Source organism: Bos taurus, chromosome 15, assembly GCF_002263795.3.
Source record: "Bos taurus isolate L1 Dominette 01449 registration number 42190680 breed Hereford chromosome 15, ARS-UCD2.0, whole genome shotgun sequence".
Taxonomy (NCBI): domain Eukaryota; kingdom Metazoa; phylum Chordata; class Mammalia; order Artiodactyla; family Bovidae; genus Bos; species Bos taurus.
The window spans coordinates 66001512-66024706 of NC_037342.1; the positions used below are offsets into that span (position 1 = coordinate 66001512).

At 43.3% G+C, this 23195-nt stretch overlaps 1 protein-coding gene across 1 annotated transcript in view; it reads right to left on the minus strand.

Moving 5' to 3' along the window:
* The window catches only part of PAMR1 (peptidase domain containing associated with muscle regeneration 1), a 77511-nt gene that overhangs the window by 50958 nt on the left and 3358 nt on the right, over positions 1-23195 (minus strand). The window contains 1 exon segment of the mRNA NM_001015591.1: positions 2963-3139. Within this exon segment, the coding sequence (NP_001015591.1) occupies positions 2963-3139 (177 nt within the window).

The following is a 23195-nucleotide window of genomic DNA, read 5'->3' on the forward strand; positions in this document are numbered from 1 at the left end:
ACAGATTTGCTCCTATTGTCAAATATAAACCTACCTACATATCAAGCAAGTGGGTTTTGAGTAACTGGTATAACACCATAGATAAAAGAACTACAATTGACTTTAAAACATAGTATTCTGACTCTACAACCTAATGAGATATATTCTAAGGTGAATAAAAACCATAAGCATCAGTGCTCTTATTACTAACACCCATAATGCTCTAGTGTGGCTTCGTACAAGTTTAAGATACAGCGAGTAAGTGATTGGTTTAGTATTATTGGGACACAGGATTTTCACCATGAAAGAAAAGGCATACAAATACAAAATCCAAGAAGTTAATTAACAACCTTGGAATGTTACATTTGAACTTGAGTAGCAGTAAAAACATTTTAAAAATGCACGTTTCCCAGTTCTAGACACTTAAGAAAACAAACAAACAAAACCCTGTAGCAATGATGGTTCAACAGCAAGGAACAGCTCAGGTGACCTGATCATGGTCTCAGACCAGAGTTCCTTGGAGAAATGGCTGATTCCAGATCTGGGGCAAAAAACAGACAGGAAGAATTCAAAAAGTCTTCAAAATCAGTGTGGTCATGCCAGAAGAACACAGACGGACACAAAGGGGAGCCCAGTATTAAAAGATGGGATGTATGCATTAAAATGAATAATGTTTGACATGGATTAAACCACATAATAAGTGAAAATGCCTGAGTTCATAATGACACTCACACACAGAGAGAAACCTCTTTGATCACTGATAGGGACTGCTCAAACATGAATTCGCTATTTTCGAAAATAAAAAATTTTTAAAAGTCTTTCTCTGGCTCTTCCTTTCAGGGCACCCATATGGTTAATGTGGAACAGCTCTTCACTACTCAGTTGGGAAGACCCTTCCTAGCATCAGTCCAGGTGGGTGCCTCCTGTATTGATGTAATAAGTTGTTGGGTGCAGTGTGGCAGATGTTGATGGCCTTCTCTAAGATGTGATATGAAGCGACAGCACTGCCTACGAAGTTCCCTTACTTACCCCATGACCTCATGCCGTCTCACAAAGCCAAAGCCAGCCCCAGCCCCTGCTGCCACCACAACAGTAATTGTTAGCCTTTTGAAAATATTGAAAGTTGTTCAGACTTCCGTACTCCTGCCAAGGATCCCTAGTCTGGAGACCCTGACTTAGCTCTCAGATTTTCCTTAGAAAATCTAGAGGCACTGCTCAACGATTTCTCTGCAAACCCTACTCACCATCAGGGAACTGGAACAGCGGGTTTCTTTTCTGGATCAAATGTGCAAGGGTCATGCTGAGGTCACTTCTATTTTAAAGCTCAGCATTACTCTCTTCCAAGAAGGAAAATGGTTTAGACGTAACACCTGTATACTTGAGCCCTGTTTTCTCTCCCCTTCTATGATTTTCCTCAAAAGGAAGTTCCTGGTAGTAATAAGCATCATCCTCTGTGTTTGTAAAAGAAGGGGAGAGGCAGAAAGGAGAGAAGTTCCCAAAGCCTATTTTTGACATCCTTTTAGTCTTCAGTATAAGGAAAGTATATTGGAAGTTCTCTACATCCTCTGTTTGAACAGGCCCAGAAGGGAAAAGGACTCACAAGGCAGCAGATATGAAAGCACCAAGAAACCATTCAGTGAGTTGCTAATCACACTAGAAACACATTAAGAGTGAAACTCAGTGTCCACACGGCTCTCAGCAGACAGACACTTCAGTGAAGGAAAATCACCATCTCCTCTGTGGTGGGGGCCAGGGAAGTTGGGGTTTGGGGGAAGGCAAGTCTAGCTTGATGTAAAGCCAAAGGAATGGGCACCGTGACCTGGGAAGGCCCCATCTCGTCCTAGGATGCTCTCATATCACTGGGTGGTGTGGTGGTGCACGCGTGTTCAGTCGTGTCCGATTCTTTGTGACCCCATGAACTGTAGCTCACCAAGCTCCTCTGTCCATGGGATTTTCCTGGCAAGAATACTTATTACTGGGACCAGTTCCCAAATGCCCAAGCATCACCCTTGACTTCTGCGCTTCCCTTCCCTTCCAGCCAACTCCAAACTGCCATCAACTGCACTCTCTGATCTCTCTCAGATCCCTCCACCTCTCCCCATCCACAGGGCTTCTCTTCATCAAGGTCTCCGTTATTCTTTCCCTACCTCTAATTGTGCCCTTCCTCCAATCCTTTCTCCATATTGTGGCTGAAAAGAAAATCGGCTTTCACCTCTTTACTAAAAGATCTCCAAGTGTTACATAAAATATCTTCAGGATATAGCTTAAACATCATAATACTGCCTGCAGAGCCCTTCAGCATCTCACTGATTTTCCTTCGCTGAAGTGTCTGTCTGCTGAGAGCTGTGTTGTCACTGAGTTTCACTCTTAATGTGTTTCTAGTGTTTCTAGTGTGATCTGCAGTTCCCTAAACTCCATGCTTTCTCTTGCCACGGAGCCTTAGCACGTGCTATTCTCTATGGCCTGACCTCTCTACTAGATTCCCTTCACACTCCTCAGTTTGCTGCCTCTATCTTCAGCATGCATATCACCTCCTCTAATAAGTCACCCGCCCCCGTCCCCACCCAGGCTCCCACGGCACCCGTGATCTCTATCACAGCACCTCCCATCATACATTACAGCTCTACCTATTTACTCTTCCATCTCCCCCACCAGGCTGCAAGTTCTAGAAATGCCAGGAATGTCTCTTTTTCTAAAGCACTGTGTTCCCAGTACTTGCCATAGTATACAGGGGCGCACAGTCTGTTTGTTCAATGAATGAATAAGTAGATGAATCCACAGCTTTGTAAGTTTGGCACTGAAAAGGGCACTAACCCTCCAATTCCTCTGCCTGTATTTAGAGTGGGTAGAGTTATGCCACTTTTAATCATTATGGCATCACAACCCCTGATGTCTACCTGTCAGAATTCAAGTGTTCTGCCTGCTTCCATCAGTGACCTCAGAAAACATGGAGGTGATCCAAGGTCTCCCAGTGCACACTCACCTGGGTGAATCAGGCAGGAGTCACATTCATTCTCCTCGTTCCTGCAGCACGGGATGGTATAACCCACCACTTCCTTCTTTCCAGGGCACTCACATTTAATCTGATCATATTCACAGCACTCCCGACACATGATATTCCACTCGGCTCCAGGGCAGGCTTCATTGATGACTGTGTACTCTGAAACAGAAAGCAGCAAGTGAGGATGGGGGGCCTGGCCGGAATGGGAAAGCCCCAGAAGTACTCTACTGCCAAGAAGCACCTTGCCCTGGAACCTGCCCGAAGGATGTTCAAAACCATCCAGTGGGGCACAGGAGAAATTTGTTATTTCAAATTTCAAAGGTGCTATTCATTTCTATTTTTAATAAAAAAGAAATCATGTTTTATCAATATAGAATCTAAGTGGATTAACACACATGCACATAAATAACAAAAAGCATACATTTCCTGAGTGTCTATGTTTATTTCTATTTTTGCTAGAGTATATCAGACCACTGTTTACAGCTACACAGGTTGTGCACTGCACAATTCCAAAAGGAACCATCCAACTGGACAACTGCACAGCACAGTCCAGGCATTGGGGCCGTCAGGAAAGTCTGGTGACCACTCTCTAGGCTAGTTCTATCAAGTACAAGGCTGAATGCCCAGTAGAGACCATGGCATTTCCTCCAAACTTGGCTCCTGGATTTTGCAGCAAACCATTTTTATGGTATCTTCAAAGCTAAAACCAGCAGAAAAGACAAAAAGTATCTTAATTAGTATGTTTGGGAGAATTTCAATGTTTTATAAGAGTGAACTCATTGGCAGAACTTCATTCAATCCCTCAATACAACTGAGTGTTCTTTCCCATGAGAAAGCAGTACTCCTTTCTGGATAGAATTTCTTTCTTTTTTCCTAAAATATATCTTAGGTAAATGAAAAGGAAAAACCATCTAGCAAAAACTATAAGAGTAATCAGTTGGTGGTTGCCCAGAGGAATCCAGGGTAAGAAACAAGACCTCACTTTGATTTCCTTTTCCTCCTGTCCCAACTCTCTAGTCCTAAAAAATTTTGCACTAAGATGACTGAATCAGAAATAGGTCAGATAGGAAATGGCATTGTCTCTACTTGGCATTCAGCCTTGTACTTGATAGAACTGGCCTAGAGAGTGGTCACCAGACTTTTCCGACGGCCCAAATGCCTGGCTGTGCTGTGCAGCTATGCAGGTGGGTGGTTCCTTTTGGGATTGTGCAGTGCACAACCTGTGTCGCTGTAAGCAGTGGTCTGATATACTCTAGCAAAAATAGAAATAAACATAGACACTCAGGAAATGTATGCTTTTTGTTATATGTATGCTTTTTGTATGCTTCCTCAAATAGCAGATATTTGAGGAAGAAAACAAATCGGGCTTCCCTGTGAAGGCTTCCCTAAAGACCCCAGGCCAGGATCCTCATCAAACTTTGCAGACCCATGTAAACCAACTCTAAAATCTATGGTGGCTTCTAACCTCTTAAATTTCATAACTTAGTTTTCTGTTTTCCTTCCCTAAATTTGGAAGTCTGACAAAGAGTAGATCATTCTTAATTTGCCAAGTAGAGTCATATAGAAAAACTCTTACCATCTTCGCTCGGCCTCTGGTCATAAGAACATTCTAGCATCATAGAAAGGAACCACTTGCATGATAAGGGACAGTTTCTTAGAACGAATACATGCAGTTTTATGAAAAAAATCCCTCATTGCTTTTCCACAAACACTGGTAGGGCAGCAAAGACCTTCACCCTGGCATTTGGGAACAAGTGGCATCGATCACTATGATATTGTCATCGCTGCAATTTTGTTTCCTGAACTATTCTGGGAGCTCCTCTAGGACACACTAGAACTTACTCAGCTGAGCTTCTCATGTTTCTGATTTTGGTGGGATGAAATGAATACTTTTTAAAATCTAGAAGAGAATTTAATGGTTAAAAGTGAAGGGAAGTAAAGGAAAACATAGGAGTAAGTCTCCATGATGCTTGACTTGGTATGATCTTGGATTCTTAGGCATGACACGAAAAACAACAAAAGATAAACAGACAAACCGGACTCGTCGAAACTAGAAACTTTTGTGCAACACAGTGCGTTCTTACGAAAGTGAAAGGACAACTTAAAAATGGGGGGAGATTTTGCAAATCATATATCTGATAAGGATTTAATATCCAGAATATATAAAAGACCCCTTCAACTCAACCACAAAAAATGAAACAACCCAATTTTAAAATGGGCAAATGACATGAATAGACATTTCTCCAAAGAAAATATACAAATGGCCAATAAACGCGTGAAAAGATGCTCAACACCACAAATCATTAGGGAACTGAAAATCAAAGGCACAACAAGATAACACCTTACACATACTTCAGTTCAGTTCAGTCGCTCAGTCGTGTTTGACTCTTTGCAACCCATGAATCACAGCACGCCAGGCCTCCCTGTCCATCACCAACTCCCGGAGTTCACTCAGACTCACGTCCATTGAGTCGGTGATGCCATCCAGCCATCTCATCCTCTGTCATCCCCTTCTCCTCCTGCCCCCAATCCCTCCCAGCATCAGAGTCTTTTCCAATGAGTCAACTCTTCGCATGAGGTGGCCAAAGTCCTGGAGTTTCAGCTTTAGCATCATTCCTTCCAAAGAAATCCCAGGGCTGATCTCCTTCAGAATGGACTGGTTGGATCTTCTTGCAGTCCAAGGGACTCTCAAGAGTCTCTCCAACACCACAGTTCAAAAGCATCAGTTCTTCGGCGCTCAGCCTTCTTCACAGTCCAACTCTCACATCCATACATGACTACAGGAAAAACCATAGCCTTGACTAGACGGACCTTTGTTGGCAAAGCTCTCTCACATGACCAGAAGCTGGCAGAAACCTCATCTGATTTGTCCACCATAGATAGGGATGGGCCTGGCATGCAAGAGACACTGGACAAATCCTTGCTGAATGAATCAGCCTCCACTCTAGAGCTTCAACAGTCAAGAATTTTCATCCAGTGGGTCAGAGCGATGAGCCAGGAGAGCTTGTTCTGCTCAATAATTTGCTGATATCAAACAGGGGCAGTTTCCCTCCCATGATGAAGGGTGTAGAACAACTGGCCTAGGTTATCTAACTTGGGTCCCAATCCCTTGGCGCCAGCCTCTGCCTTGTCCAGCCATATGATTTCTCAACTCTCTGAACATCTGACATGCCTGTGGGGTGTGGCTCATGTCTTACCCCTCCCTTTGCTCATCTGAGGGCAAGTACTCCATCCTTCCAGGTTTTCTAAGAATTTACAAATATTGATGACTCCTGGGGGACACTGACAGAATAAAAATTACTTGCAACTTTTGTAAGTCTTGTACTTTTATAAATGTGGAAAGCCAAGCAAGGTTTGCTCCACTGCAGTAGAGGGTGGAGCCTGTTTTTCCTAAAGCAGCAGGCTAGTCCAGCCATGGAATACTGTGGGCCTCTCTTTACCCAAGAAATTAATTTCCTAAAATGCCTTCACTGGCATTTCTCTTTATTTCAATGAACAAGTCCACTCTGCCCCCACCCCCCCCCCCGCCCCCGGCACATACATTAATTTCATAGGTACGGTCCAGAATATTGTATCGTCTTAGCCAAAGGGAATGACCCCAGGGAAGTCCATTTCTATACTGTCTGCCAAGTCAGCCAGCTGGCTCCTTCCCAAGCAGTCTGTCTGGAAGACAGAAAAACAGCCCCAAAGATGTACATATCTTAACCTTCAAGACCAATGAAAATGTGACCTCACATGACAACAGGAATTTTGCCAATGTGACTAATTTAAGGATCCTGAAATGGGGAGAGAATGGGGGCTTGTCCAGGTAGGGCAAATGTAATCTCAAGGATCTTTATAAACGGGAGGCAGGAGGGTCAGTCAGAATAGAGTGTGACAACAGCAGCATTAGACAGATCAGAGTGCTGTGCTTTCGACATAGAAGAAGGGACCACAGCTGAAAGAACACAGGCAGCCTGCAGAAGCTGGACAAGGAAAGGAAACGGCTTCTCCCCGAGCATCCAAAGAATGCAGGCCTGCCATCACCCTGATTTTGGCCTCCTAAGGCTCACTGTAGACCACTGAGCTCCAGAACTGTACAAAAATACAACTGCACTGTTTTAAGTCACTAAGTTTGTGGTAATGTTACATCATCCACAGGGAACTTAACACACTGTGTCTTCTCAAAAGACAGGTTAACCCAAGGCCAGTCTTTTAACCATTCCGGTCCTCAGTTTTCCCACTGAGCACAGTGCCAAGACTGTGGGTGAACTGATGAGTTCATTCTTTCATCCCACAAGTGTTTACTGAGCATCCACCACGTCCCAGGTAGGAGGCTGAGTGCTGGGATACAAGGGAGAGAAGAACAGACACCATTCCCATGGAGTTTCATAGGGGAGCAGATGTTGAATGAACTCACAGCCTCATAGAGGAGTAGACATTGGATAAAGGACCTCACAAACAGAGGATCACTCACCGTGACGAGGAAATATGCAACGCAAAGAGAACAAATGGATGGTCATGGAGGGATATTAGCACCACATCTACAGGACTACAGGGTTCAGTTCAGTTCAGTTCAGCTCAGTCACTCAGTCGTGTCCAACTCTTTGCGACCTCATGAACCACAGAACGCCAGGCCTCCCTGTCCATCACCAACTCCTGGAGTTCACTCAAACCCATGTCCTTTGAGTCAGTGATGCCATCCAACCATCTCATCCTCTGTTGTCCCCTTCTCCTCCTGCCCTCAATCTTTCCCAGCATTAGGGTCTTTTCCAATGAGTCAGCTCTTCACATCAGGCGGCCAAAGTATTGGAGTTTCAGCTTCAGCATCAATCCTTCCAATGAATATTCAGGAATGATTTCCTTTAGGATGGACTGGTTGGATTTCCTTGTAGTCCAAGGGACTCTCAAGAGTCTTCTCCAATACCACAGTTCAAAAGCATCAATTCTTCGGTGCTCAGCTTTCTTTACAGACCAACTCTCACATCCATACATAACCATTGGAAAAACCATAGCCTTGACTAGACAGACCTTTGTTGGCAAAGTAATGTCTCTGCTTTTCAATATGCTGTCTAGGTTGGCCATAACTTTCCCTCCAAAGAGTAAGCGTCTTTTAATTTCATGGCTGCAATCACCATCTGCAGTGATTTGGGAGCCCCAAAAATTAAAGTCTGACACTGTTTCCACTGTTTCCCCATCCATTTCCCATGAAGTGATGGGACCAGATGCCATGATCTTCGTTTTCTGAATGTTGAGCTTTAAGCCAACTTTTTCACTCTCTTTCACCTTCATCAAGAGGCTCTTTAGTTCTTCACTTTCTGCCATAAGGGTGGTGTCATCTGCATATCTGAGGTTATTGATATTTCTCCCGGCAATCTTGATTCCAGCTTGTGTTTCTTCCAGCCCAGCATTTCTCATGATGTACTCTGCATATAAGTTAAATAAGCAGGGTGATAATATACAGCCTTGATGTACTCCTTTTCCTATTTGGAACCAGTCTGTTGTTCCATGTCCAGTTCTAACTATTGCTTCCTGACCTGATACAGATTTCTCAAGAGGCAGGTCAGGTGGTCTGGTATTCCCATCTCTTTCAGAGTTTTCCACAGTTTATTGTGATCCACACAGTCAAAGGCTTTGGCATAGTCAATAAAGCAGAAATAGATGTTTTTCTGGAACTCTCTTGCTTTTTCCATGATCCAGTGGATGTTGGCAATTTTCTCTCTGGTTCCTCTGCCTTTTCTAAAACCAGCTTGAACATCAGGAAGTTCATCGTTCACGTATTGCTGAAGCCTGGCTTGGAGAATTTTGAGCATTACTTTACTAGCATGTGAGATGAGTGCAATTGTGCGGTAGTTTGACCATTCTTTGGCATTGCCTTTCTTTGGGATTGGAATGAAAACTGACCTTTTCCAGTCCTGCGGCCACTGCTGAGTTTTCCAAATTTGCTGGCATATTGAGTGCAGCACTTTCAGAGCATCATCTTTCAGGATTTGAAATAGCTCAACTGGAATTCCATCACCTCCACTAGCTTTGTTCGTAGTGATGCTTTCTAAGGCCCACTTGACTTCACATTCCAGGATGGCTGGCTCTAGGTCAGTGATCACACCATAAGGGGGGTTAAATAAGATAACAAATAAAAATCTATCATTTCCCAAGAAAAGGTCACTGCCCAGGAACATGGAAGTGAGGGAGGAGACAGGGCTAATGGTGTTACTGACTCGGCCCCCCTAAGTCCATCACCCTACTTCTCACCTGGCTGGAAAAGAGACAGGAACGTGCCCCAAACGTATATGTAAGAAATAAACAGGTAAGTTGATTAAGAAATATTCTATGAGAAATATTTAAAGTTGATCAGCTGAAGAGATCTGAAAATACAATAAGCAGACAAAAACAATCTCCTGGACTTTTCCTCCTCCATTTGTGACAACGGGCAAAGGGCACACTGGTCATTTGGCTTCTGATCTCCTGGAGGAGGAAATGGCAACCTACTGCAGTATTCCTGCCTTGAAAATGTCATGGACAGAGGATTCTGGTGGGCTACAGTCCATGGGGTCACGAAGACATGCATGCATAAACGTACAAACTTCAGGGAATTTCAATATGATGCTAAAAGCCAGTTACAAAAACTAGGATTTAAAGAAACATGAACAGCGGAAAAGCAACTGAAGGTTTTCCTGCATGTATGCTAAAGCATTTTAATATTTGTTTAGCTAAAGTGTTTTTATATTGTTCATGCAATTTAATTTTAAAAACGATCCAGAAAAATGGGTAATATTTTCTTGTAAGTTAAAATGAGTTACTCTGACCTCTTCACTTTATCAGTGAGGAAAAGAGCTAAGTAGGAAATAAGCAAAGAGAAACTCCAAAGACATTTTTTTAGGGAATTCTGAGAAGAAAGGGAGGCCTGCAGAATTTCAGGCTTAGGGAAGACATGAGCAAGCCTGCTGCTGAGGGCAAAATAGGCCAGGACAACCTCCAGTTTTTTGGGTAACAAAGGTTACTTTGCTGTCCACATTTAAGAACAAAGCCTTACTGGTTGTCTAACCTAGGGATTGGTAAATGGTTTTTGTAAAGAGGCAGGTACATTTTTCTTGGCATTTTAACTTTATCTTTTTAATTTTTTATTAATTTTTGTTGGAGTATAGTTGCTTTCCAATGTTGTCTTAGTTTGTGGGTCACGTGGTCTCTGTGGCAACTACTCAATAGAAAATAGCCACAGATAATATATAAACAGATGTGCATGACAGTGTTTCAATAAAACTTTATTTACAAAACAACAAGAAAAAAAGAACAGTCTTATTAAACCACAAATGAGTTTTATTCTGCCAGTGCTTCCTAGGAAATAAGTACAAACTAAGCATCAAGAACTCACAGAGCACCACCTGGAATCATCCAAGGCACCAAAGAGTCAAGCACGTGCCCATAATCACATAGCAAAATTGAACTCACAAAGTTCCAGGCATATTATACATTCATTCATTTATCTGAACTCTTCCATTGGATAAAGTTTTTTTTTTTTTTTTATAAAACACTCTATGAAAAGTGAAAGTGTTAGTCGCTCAGTCATGTCAGACTCTTTGTGACCTCAGAGACTATAGCCCACTAGGCTCGTCTCTCCATGGAATTCTATAGGCAAGAATACTGGAGTGGTTTGCCATTCCCTTCTCCAAGAGGGTCTTCTTGACCCAGGGATGCATTGCAGGCAGATTCTTTACCATCTGAGCCACCAGAGAAACCCATAAAAGACCTTATACTGTAATAGAAAAGATTTCTTGTGAAAGCATCAAAAAATAAAATTATACATAAAGAAAAAGTATTCAGAAATAACTTACCATTCAATTGTCATCTTTTAATTAACATATACATTCACACATAGACGCTAAAAGATGTGTACAGTCTTCTTAACCTCTCAAAACTGGTAACCTATTATATTTTTGGTTTTCTTTAGAAACTGCTTTATTTCTTTACTTCAGTCATGAACATCTTCTCTTGACCTTGAGTAGTCCTGAGAAGTGATTTTAAATTGCTGCATCATTATTTTGTGTGGACAAGTGCTTCTCTTTCCTCTTTTTTTTTTTTTTTTCGTAAATCAGGGTAAACAAATATCCAGAGAGTTGCAGAGTATTGGGTTGGCCAAAAGTTCATAAAATTTTACGGAAAAACATAAACAAATTTTTTGGCTGACTCAATACTTCGGTATCACAGGCTTTGCCCAAGCCCTTCCTCAGGGGCAGCCCCCATGAGTGGAGATTTCACTTACAATGGTCCAGCTCTGCTTTTTCCCGAATTCACGCTGGAAAACACAAGACACTTAACCTCTCAGTTCTGTTTTATTCATGCAAACACCAAGGCAGTGCCGACTGACTGGCACAGGTTCTGCTTTTGCTTATTTTAAATTTTATTTATTTATTTATTTTTGGTTGCGCTGGGTCTTCGTTGCTGCTCAGGCTCTTCTCTCCTTGCGGTGAGCAGGGGCCACTCCCCAGTTGCCGTGCACGGCTTCTCACTGCGGCAGTCTCTCATTGCAGCATGGGCTCTGGGGCACGAGGGCTTCAGTAGTTGCGGCCCCCGGGCTCTAGGGAATAGGTTCAGTAGTCGTAAAGCACGGGCTTAGATGCTCCACAGCGTGTGGGATCTTTCCAGATTAGGGACTGAACCCATGTCTCCAGCATTGGCAGGCGGATTATTTACCACTGAGCCACCAGGGAAGCCCAGGTTCAGTTTTTATAGATGTGGTGAAAAAGATGAATGAATGAGTGAGAGAAGCTGGCTGTCCTCAGGGCCTTCGGCATTATTTTCACAGCCTGGCAGCTAGCGTTAAGGCTCTCCAACACTGATATATTTCTCCTGCTGACAAGACGGAGAACACTTAATCCCTCAAACAACCAGGGCTTAACTCCACAGAAGGGCAGAAGGGGCAATGGAGTCCCCACAGCATCATCTCTGAGTAGCACACTTTCAACACCAGGTTTCAAGGAAGTAAGCTGACACAGTAACTGTTCAGGCGAATCTGAAAAAAGTCAGAGACTTCTTGATGAAAATGTGAGTTGGCCTGTTCCATATATGATGTCGGTTGTCAGACCAAAGGCCCAGGCTGAGGCCACCCCAGAAGGTGGCAAAGAAAGGGGCTTTCATCAAGGGCTCACTCCTCTTTGATGTTAGAATATGCCTTTGTCTCCACTTAAAAACCCCACAGCCCTCCCCTCTAACCACATTTAATGAAAATCTCTACTGAGTGTTTTGCTGTCCTTTACATTATAAACCTAAGACCAGAAGGGGAAAAAAAAAAAAAAAAGATGTAGGAATCATAGTCCTACACTTAGGCAGCTTGGGCTGCCCTCTCATCCCCACTCACTCCCCCACCTCCTCTCAGGCTCTCTGAACTCCCCCTATTGATTTCTAACACAGTACATTCCTAACCACCTGAAGGTTTGACCGCCCACTCCATGGGGCTGATGACAGATGCCAGGCAAATCCCAGATGGAAATGCTGTGAGTCAGGGGCGATGGAATGGTTACTAGGGCTCTTGATGACTCAATATCTCCTGTGACTTTGAAAACCCTCCCACCACCAGTGACTCTCAGTCCCAGCCTGGCTGGATTCCTACCCTCAGTTGACCTTGGTCTTCCCCTTCTCATAGCTCCTCTTGGTAATAAGATAATGATAGCTGGAAAGTCAACACGTTCATCATCCCCTTTGGGTATCAGGAGTGATAAGTCTTTTAACAGACTCCCTAGAAATCTAGTTTGCAGGCCTTAGTACATTGGGGAGGAAAGGGAAGCAAAAATCAATTTGTCACTTTCTTCCCCTCTTCATCCTTTATTAAGCACACTGCTCCACTCTGTCATGTCTCATTCATTGTCCCCTCTCCCTGGGTCCCAGCCCCCACAAGAACGTATCCAAGCCTTTGAAAGAAACCAGTTCACTGAATCCTCAGAGCCACCCTTCAAAGTAAGTATCATTTTCTTCATTTAACAGATGAGGACACTCAGGAACAGAATGGTAAATAAACTGTCCTAGGTGGCAAGCTTTCAGGTGAAAAAGCCAGCTCTTTCTAGGGCCAAAGTCTTATTCTTTTCAACACAATACTTTGATTCTCGACAGTTCACAACTTTGACTTTACAGATCAAGAATGCATCACTGGTGAAGTGAACACACTTGGGAATCAGATTACTCAAATTTTAATACTGAATCTGCCTCTCATTTATGCTGCTGGACAATCACAAACAAGACATCTTGCTGTGGCATTTTCCTCAAATCTCAAGAGAATGGATGTAGACTGATGGGGTTGTTAATGTCACTGCAGTTAAAGAGGCAATAAGCATAAAGTGCTTTGGAAGAAAAATTGCGTGTTTGTTGAGACATTACCATTATTCACTGTAGAATTAAAACAATCAACAGATAAAGAAGATACGGTGCATACACATGTTGGAATATTCAGTTCAGTTCAGTCACTCAGTCGTGTCCGGCTCTTTGCAACCCCATGAATCGCAGCACACCAGGCCTCCCTGTCCATCACCAACTCCCAGAGTTCACTCAGACTCACGTCCATCGAGTCAGTGATGCCATCCAGCCATCTCATCCTCTGTCGTCCCCTTCTCCTCCTGCCCCCAATCCCTCCTAGTATCAGAGTCTTTTCCAGTGAGTCAACTCTTCGCATGAGGTGGCCAAAGTACTGGAGTTTCAGTTTTAGCATCATTCCTTCCAAAGAAATACCAGGGCTGATTTCCTTCAGAATGGACTGGTTGGATCTCCATGCAGTCCAAGGGACTCTCAAGAGTCTTCTCCAACACCACAGTTCAAAGACATCAATTCTTCGGTACTCAGCCTTCTTCATAGACCAACTCTCACATCCATACATGACCACAGGAAAAACCATAGCCTTGACTAGATGAACCTTTGTTGGCAAAGTAATGTCTCTGCTTTTGAACATGCTATCTAGGTTGGCCATAACTTTCCTTCCAAGGAGTAAGCGTCTTTTAATTTCAATATTACTCAGCCATAAAAAAGAATGAAATAATGCCATTTGCAGCAATATGGATGGACTTAGAAATTTTTACACTAAGAAAGTCAGACAGAGAAAGAAAAAATATATATCACTTATATGTTGAATCTAATAAAAAATGATACAAATGAAGTTTTCTTACAGAACAGAAACAGACTCCCAGACCTGGAAATCAAATCTATGGTTACCAAAGGGGAAACATGGGGGGAAGTGATAAATTAGGAGACTGGGATTAATGTATACACACTACTATATATAAAACAGATAGTTAACAAGGACTTACTGTACAGCACAAAGAACTCTACTCAGAATTCTGTAATAACCTATATGGGAAAAGAATCTGAAAAAGAATGTGTGTGTATATATATATATGTATCTGACTCACTTTGCTGTACATTCTAATATACTCTAATGAAGTATAGTTGATTTACAATATTGTGTTAGTTTCAGGTTGTAAATCAACAACTATATTCCAAAAAAAAATTTTTTAAGCCATCACATGTGTGGCTAAGATACAGATGGCTAGGGGAACAAGAGGGGTGAGTAACTGTCTCCCTCAGAGGCCCACACATACATGGCATTTCAAGCAGTCTGTTCTTGTTTCTATCATGGCATTCTGAGTTCCTCCCCCTTGCTTTTAGATTTCCTAATCTCTTCTCTCTAAAACCTCCTCTTCAGACACCTATTTAAATAGGACATACCTCACCTCCTGCTGCTTCTCTTCTAGGAATAGAAATTCTGCATCTATAGCCAAAGGGAATGAAGCCCAAACTTGAGCATCTTGGAAGGGCCCCAAGTTGCCATTATCCTCAACAACTGTGCTAGAAATCCCTCGCACAGAAAGACAGCTGCTTCTGGGTTATTTCCAACACTGCAATATGAGCTGAATAGATCTTATTTTTTTAATTAGCATTGGCTACTAAAAATTTTTTAATAATGCACCTAAAAGTTCCTGGCCATAGAACCCAGCAAATATTATTCAAGCAAAGCATTAGAATATATAAATTAAGAAACAATAAAACTTGGGAATTCCCTGACAGTCCAGTGGTTAGGACTCTGAGCATTCACTGCAGAAGGTGCAGGTTCAATCCCTGGTCAGGTAACTAAGATCCCACAAGCTGCACGACACAGACAAAAATATATAAATATTTTTAAAAGTAATACAAGAAAAGATATTTCCTTAAGAAAACAATAACACTTATGCTTACCCTAAAAATCTAATCTGGATTTCCTCAGACATAAGAATTCTACAAACAATCCCACCTGTTCCCCAATCCTCCACATGTTTAAAACCTTCTTTCTGAGCCAGAGTCTGCCAGGGCTCTATGGGGGCCTTGGTCAACCACATCTATCCCTTTGCCAGGAGCCTCCAGAGTCAGTGTTACTGTGTTCACGTTCAGGTTCACTGATGCCAAGCAGAAGCAGATGGCCAAGAGCCGATGTCAGGTTGAACGAGGGTGATGCGTTTATAATGGTATGTCCTATGGTTCACTAAGCCCTAAGCTGGCAGCAGCTTCATGCAGGCTAGTCCTCATTATAGCTGCCTCCCCCAGCTCTACAAGCTTGAACAAGATGAAGGGGAACTTCTTTTGGCCTGAGGATTCCTGGCTGGCTCTACCCTTGAATCACAACAGGTGGCCATGGGCACCATCTCATGTTTGGGAGACAACATCACTGACCCAGAATCCCCCACTCTGCAAGACTCCAGCCCCTCAAATCCCTGCAAGAATCCAGCACATGGACAAACTTAGGCATGTGGAAGGCATTTCACCCTAAGGTTGGAAGGCAGATGCATGATAAAAGCAAGGGGAGAAAGCAAGTCTCAGAGAAATAAACATACGGTGAATCTTTAGGAGATTTTTTTTTCTGACACAGAGTCACAGGTGACAGATGACTAGGATAGGACTGTGCACCAAGATGAAGTGAGCCTGAAAAGGACCATGTAAATTCCAGCCTACTAAAGACAGAATACCCAATACTTCTCTTTCTTAATTCCTTCTGTGCTAGTGGGAAAAATACTAGAAAAGAGAAGAGCAGAAGATGACTTTAATTTCCTGAGTACTCCTTTTTGCAAAGCATTATACTGAATAGGCTCTCTCTCTCTCTCTTTTTTTTTTTTTTTGGCCATGCCATGTGGCATGCAGGATCTTAGTTCCTCAACCAGGGATCGAACCCTCACCCCCTGCAGTGAAAGCTCAGTCTTAACCACTGGACCACCGAGATATTGTCACACTGAATGAAGTAAGCCAGATAGAGAAAGACAAATACCATATGATATCACTTATATGTAGAAACTAAGAACAAGGTGACAAATGAATTGATCTACAAAATAGAATTACAGATGTAGAAAATAAACTTATGGTCACTAAAGGGTAAGGAGGAGGGAGGGTAAATTGGAAGGGAGGGATAAATCAAAGATTGGGATTGACACATAGACACTACTATATATAAAATGGATAACTAAAAAGGACCTTCTCTATATCACAGGGAACTCTAGTCAACACTCTGTAATGGCCTATATGGGGAAAAAATCTAAAAAAGAGTGGATATGTGTACATGTGTAGCAGATTCATTTTGCTGTCCACCTGAAGCTAACACATTATAAATCAACTGTAGTTGGTTTTCTCTTTCTAACTTCACTTCACTCTGTATGACAGACTCTAGGTTCATCTACATCATTACAAATGACTCAATTTATTCCTTTTTATGGCTCAGTGCTATTCCAGAGCCTGCTATATAGCACAGGGAGCTCAGCTCAGTGCTCTGTGATTACCTAGAGGGATGGGATGGGGAAGGTGAAGTGAGGCTCAAGAGGGACAGGGCATAAGTACACATATAGCGATTCATGCTGTTATAGAGCAGAAACCAACATGACATTGTAAAGCAATTATACTCCAAATGAAAATAAATTAAAAAAAACAATAATAAATCAACTATATCCCAATAATAATTTAAAAGTAAATAGGTTATCTCATGTGTGTGTGTTAGTCGCTCAGTCATGTCCAACTCTTTGCAAAGCCATGGACTGCAGCCCCCCAGGCTCCTCTGTCCATGGAATTCTCCAGGCAGGAATACCGAAGTGGGTCGCCATTCCCTTCTCAAACTCAAATAAAGACACTATTATTCTCAGTGTACAGGTTGGAAGGTTGTAAGGCCACATGAAAGAGGTTAAGTAATTTTTCAAGAAAAGAGCCACAAATGATGGAGGCAGGATTCAAACTCTGGCCCATGTTTTAAACCATAATACTCTACACCCCATGTTTATACATATCCATCCATATACACACATAAGTGTATACATAACTATATCTATTTCCTAAAGGAAATCAATCCTGAATATTCATCGGAAAGACTGATGCTGAAGCTGAAGCTCCAATACTTTGGCCACCTGATGCTCAGAGCTGACACATTGGAAAAGATCCTGATGCTGGGAAAGATTGAAGGCAGGAGGAGAAGGGGACGACAGATGATAAGATGGTTGGATGGCATCATCGACTCAATGGACATGAGTTTGAGCAAGCTCCAGGAGACAGTGAAGGACAGGGAAGCCTGGTGTGCTGCAGTCCATGGGGTCACAAAGAGTCAGACACAACTGAGCAACTGAACAACAACAACCATACCTATATTTTATTTTTCTGTATGCATGTATATTCAAACTTGAACACATCCATACTAAGATATCAGCAGCAAAAACGAAATACATACAATGGCCAGGAAGAGCTAAATCTTTGCTGAGAAGGCTATGGATTGGGCAGAAAACCCTTAAAAGGAAGAGCTGCTTCATTCCTTATCCATTGCCACTGTAGTCATCCAATCTGAAACAAGTCTGGGCAGAGACAGGAGGCAGGCAACGGGAGGGCTAAGGGAGAAACTGTGTTGCATGCCAACAAGAACAATATTTAGGAAAGGGAGGAATAAAGCTGTTCCCAGAAACAGCAAACAAGGGGTTGATGAACAGCTCAAACTCACGTGCTGTCTCTATGGGATACAGCACCAGTGTAAACAGCCCAGACCGCTTCCGGGTTGTAAAAATCAGGATCATGGTGCCTGAGCTATACCCAAACTAGCAGACAGGAGGGTAAATAAGAAAAGATTGGAGACAAAGCAACATGTGTGTTGAGATGGGGGGAGGTTAATGAATGGACTTGGATCTTGAACTCAATGTTCCCAGGAGCTAGAAGGATGCTCGAATATTCTCCTCATTTTTGAGGTGGGGACAGTGTAACTGTCACCAAGGTTACAACCTAAGTGGGGAACTCAAGTCACAGCTCTTACCACTCCCTGGGACTGTCACATCACCACGTGCACCTTAATCAGAGTCACACCTCATTCCACCCAATGATCCCAGGGCAATCACATTACTGTGAGCACCCTGTAGGTCAAGAATAAGCTTTCTTGGTGAACTACGCAGGTCGATGCTGGTGAGGACTTTTATCACAACAACAGGGCCGGGATCACCCCGACGGTTCTTTCAACGACTCAGCAAGTGTGAAGTGAGCAGACAACAGACTTCCTGCCTGTCTCTCAGCAGAAGGCCGAAGAGACGCTCCAATTTTATAGATTTTCAAATTCCCTTCTTACCTTGTCCTCCATAATGGTGAGAGAGATATTCTTCAATGTTTTATCCATTATGAACAAGAGACCTGAAAAAAACTGTGTTCCATAGAGTGCCAAATCCACTGATGGTATAAGGTCTGACATGAAAAGAGGTTCTGCAGCTGAACAACCTTTTAAATGCTAGTAATAGCTTGCTTTATTGTAGGGCTTTGCTGAGCCTATAATATTCTTTGTACCAAGTTAATTCCCACATTCCCCAAACTTATTTTACCATGACATCCTAGGTTTTATTATTTCTGCTGAATATCCTTTAATATTAGTATCTCATGAAACCTACTTTGGAAAACACCAGGCTAGACCATGACCTCTCTCAACAGATTACAAGTGTCTTTAGGAAAAGGACTGGTCTCATTCATCCTGCTATCTCTAGATAGTTTGTTGAATAAATATATGAATGCAGACATATCAGGCATATGTGATTTCCAGGGTCAGGTTATTTGTGACAAAGACTGCTGTTAGAAATGGCTCCTGCTATGACCTTTAGGAGTCTATTTTACAGGGAATCCATTGGGTCCACTTCTGTTGTTGTTTAGCCACTCAATCGTGTCTGACTCTTTGCGACCCCAAGACCTGTAGCCTGCCAGGCTCCTCTGTCCATGGGATTTCCCAGGAAAGAATACTGAAGTGGGTTGCCATTTCCTCCTCCAGGAGATCTTCCTGACCCAGGGATCAAACTTGAGTCTCCTGCATTGGCAGGTGGATTCTATACCACTGAGCCACAAGGGAAGCCCCAGTTGGGTCCATTACTGCTAAATATATTTTGCTTTTTGTGTCTTACAGTTTGTATCTCATTTCCATGAAGACTTGAATATTCACTTGTTCTGTTCCACCAGTGAATTGGCCAGGGGAGCCAGGTTTGCAGAGAAAGGAGGCTGAACATCACTTAGAAGCAAGCAGTCAACCACCCAGTGGGAGGCAGAAAGCCAAACAAGAAGTAAGGCAATAAAGATTCTTTATACCAGCCAAGCCCTCCCTTCTGCTTGCATCCCAGGTGAGGAAGTCGTATATTAAAACATGGGAATAGATGCTACCAGCTAGAAGCTAAGCTCAGGCAACTTGTCCTGGGCTTCCTAGATGTTCTCCACCATCACCACTGACTTCCAAAGTGGGGTCGCACAATATAGGGGATTAACTGATCATCTTCAAAGGAATCCTATGAAGTAAATGGGCACAGAACTGGGTTTGAAAAACTGATACTTCAGTTCGCCAGAGTTCTCAAATGATTTGATTTGAAGCAAACCAGGCCAACATCCCTCCTCCACCCAGTGGTTTTCCACTAAGCTAGATGGAAATTTATTTTAACCAATCATAAATTCAGCTTATGAGGACACTTGCTGCACCTCCCCATGAGCTAAAGTTGCCTGAATGTGTTCCTCACTCTGTTCTGGCAGCAGCAGCCCTGGTTTTCCAATCACCAAACCAACTGACCAGACTTCTACTTACCGACACTCGCTGCCAAACCACTAACTCAGCCCCCTGAAACAACCAGAGTCTCGGAGAGGGCAGTGATAAAGATGCCTACACTGCAGGGATAAAGGCATGTCCCCAACTCCAGAGGCAGAAGGGTGACAGAAACATGTGTCTTCATTTGGGCTCTCTTAACCACTCAACAAAAGACTCAAAAGACAGCAGATCCTCATTCAAGGTTGGAATGAACTGGTTAAAATCCATCTCAGTATTAATGGAGGGAGGCTGCATCTCCATCCCCTGCAATATCCATCAGCTGTGTTATGCCAAAAAAAGAAGAAAGAAAAATGCCTCCCCTTATTCAGGCCAGGCCTGCTACTCCTGTTCCATCACCTAAGAATTTACACATTGACGATTTTGACAGAATAAATCCATAAAAGACTAGTGCTCCACGGTCTCAGGGCCAGGCATGAAGCACGTCTCAGCCTTAACTCTGTCACTCCACAAACAGAAACGTGATTTTGATTATAAAATTTGACCATGAGACAAAGAAATTCTCACTTCCCATGTCTAATCATAATGAGATGCATGTGCCTGTGGACAGCTACCCAGAAATGAGTGGGATTTGTGATCTGCTTAACATTCCTGTTTCCTCTAGAAAATGGCTCCTCTTGGGTTCCACGTGGTCCCACGGGGACTGCTGAGGTCTCTCCCTCGTCACTTACATCCATTCGGCCTCCACAGTGCTGAGCATGTGACCTTACTGACTCAGGGGCTGGGGAATATCAGCTCTTGGAATATCCACAGGATAACCAGGACTTTTTACTAATACTGTGATTCCTTATGTTTTGGCCAAAATACAGACAGAAGATCTACCATAGTTGGTAGATCTTCTATACCACTACTGACTATAGCAGTGTTACTGCTTCCGTACATGCATTATGGGGTCAGACTGGGTTCAAAACACTGATGTCCAGCTCTGCGACCTGGGCAAGTACTGTGCCTCCCTCTCAGTATGTAAACTAGGGATAATAACTACTTACCTTCTAGGTATGTTGTGAGGATTGAATGAATACATGTAAAACATATAGGAGAATGCCTGGTATTTACCACAAATACCAGTAGATTATTTGGGATCTGGTCCCTTAGGTATGAGGCTTCCACCACTGGTGTTTCCACCATTACAGGTGAAATATCTGATGTGCAGCCCTCCTTACTCCACTCTCAACCCACACAGGCTCTGTGTCTGTATCACAAATAGCAACCGAGAACAACGAAAGGAACAGCACTGGGCAGTGAGTAGTAGAAAGTCCCATTGGTTAAGAGAAATATCTCCAGCCAACTCTAATTCTCTACCTTCCCTGAGTGGTTTTGTTCATAGATATGGAGTTTGACTTTTCCTGCATTTTACTTCTTTCTCTCCATTATAAACCTAATGCTTTGGCCCAGATCTTGGGATGATTGTCAAACAGAACTCCTTAAACACAGACCAGGCTTGAAATCTGATAACTTTCTGCCACTGATCTGGTAGCTTTCAAAGCTCCAGCTGGCCTCGGGGTCTTCTGCCCTGGAATTCAGGAATTAGAAAATATAAACACTGGTTTTCCCTCCCCTTTAAAATAAAATGAGAGAGATCTGGGCTCTTGTGACTTTCAAATATCCACAAAGTGGGGGTGACAGGTCTTCCCACATGAGGGGAGGAGCAGGGTATCACTTTCCCTCATTTACTACTGAAATGTGCACCCTTCCCCCCAAATCAATTGCAGCTTCTAGAACTAGGCTCAGAAAAGGCAGGTAGAGAGGTTTTCTCTTGCATCGGGATCGGCCACCCCTAGGAGGGCAGATGGAAATAATTTTCTGACTTAAGGCCAATCATTAGGTCCTCCAGACACCAAGAGACGCCATAATCTCAGCCGATGCTGTCTAGCCAGGGTAACCCAGATGCAGATAAATTTAAGTCAAAACCACAGTCCCTGCCAGTAGCATTCCAAAGCCCTCCCTAAGGCTTCTGGATATTTCTAAGGGACTTACATGCTCCAGGTCATCTCTGCCTCTGGATCCAAAGGTGCTTTGTCCCCAGCTTACTGACCCAAATATAACACCCAACCTCACCCTCAACTTCAACCAACAGCTCACCCTCAAGGGCATTCATAAAACATTTTACTGGTGGTCATAGAGGTGAGATTGTGTTCCACAACACACACAAGTGAAAATACATTTATGTTCCTGTCCGCTGCAAAATGCTCACTTGTACCTCTCCCCATTCAGCACCCAGCTTTCCACTTTCTCTCTTTCACATCCCATTTCTCCCCCATCCCTCCCAAGAACAGAGATCAATAAGGCAAATACAAGCAGGGACTAGCAGGTAAGACACCTGTGAACTGAGAAGTGGGGTGTCAGACCAGACAGAGGACCCAGCCCACCTCAAAGCATTCAGGTTCAAAACCTTTCAAGCACTGCTGAATACTTCTGAAGACCTTTACCCAAAGGCTGCCAGCCCTTCCATGCAATAGTCTTCCTCTTTGTAGAGTCACCCCACGACACAACAGCGCCACCCACATGGGAGAGAGCAAGGACCCTCTCCTGCCACGTGTGTCCTGAGACCGTGCCGCGATTACATGCGCATCACTGTAGGAGGCTGTTAGCTGTGTGAGTTTCTCAGCCAGGTACCAGGTGAGCTTGAGCTCAGGAATCTGACAGTCTGGGCTCACCCCAGGCTCCACTAACCTTCTTGTGTTTTCTTTTTATCATGTTGCTGTACTGTGCTAAGTCACTTCAGTCATGTCCAACTCTTTGAGACCCCATGGACGGTAGCCTGCCAGGCTCCTCTGTCCATGGGATTCACCAGGCAAGAATACTGGAGTGGGTTGCCATTTCCTTCTCCAGGGGATCTTCCAGGCCCAGGGACTGAACCTGCATCTGTTTGTATCTCCTGCACTGGCAGGTGGGTTCTTTACCACTAGCGCCACCTGGGAATCATTTCTGCAGCAGAATGTAAATAACACAGATTTACCATTTTGATCACCTTTAAGTGTACAGTCCAATGGCCTGTGTAACAATCACTGCTATACATCTCCAGAATGTATCATCAGATCACTGACACTCTAAGCCCATTAAACACTAAGTCTCCAATCCCTTCTCCTCCAGCCCCTGGTAACCATTGTTCTACTTTCTGCCTTTATGAATTTGACTCCTCTAGGCACCTCA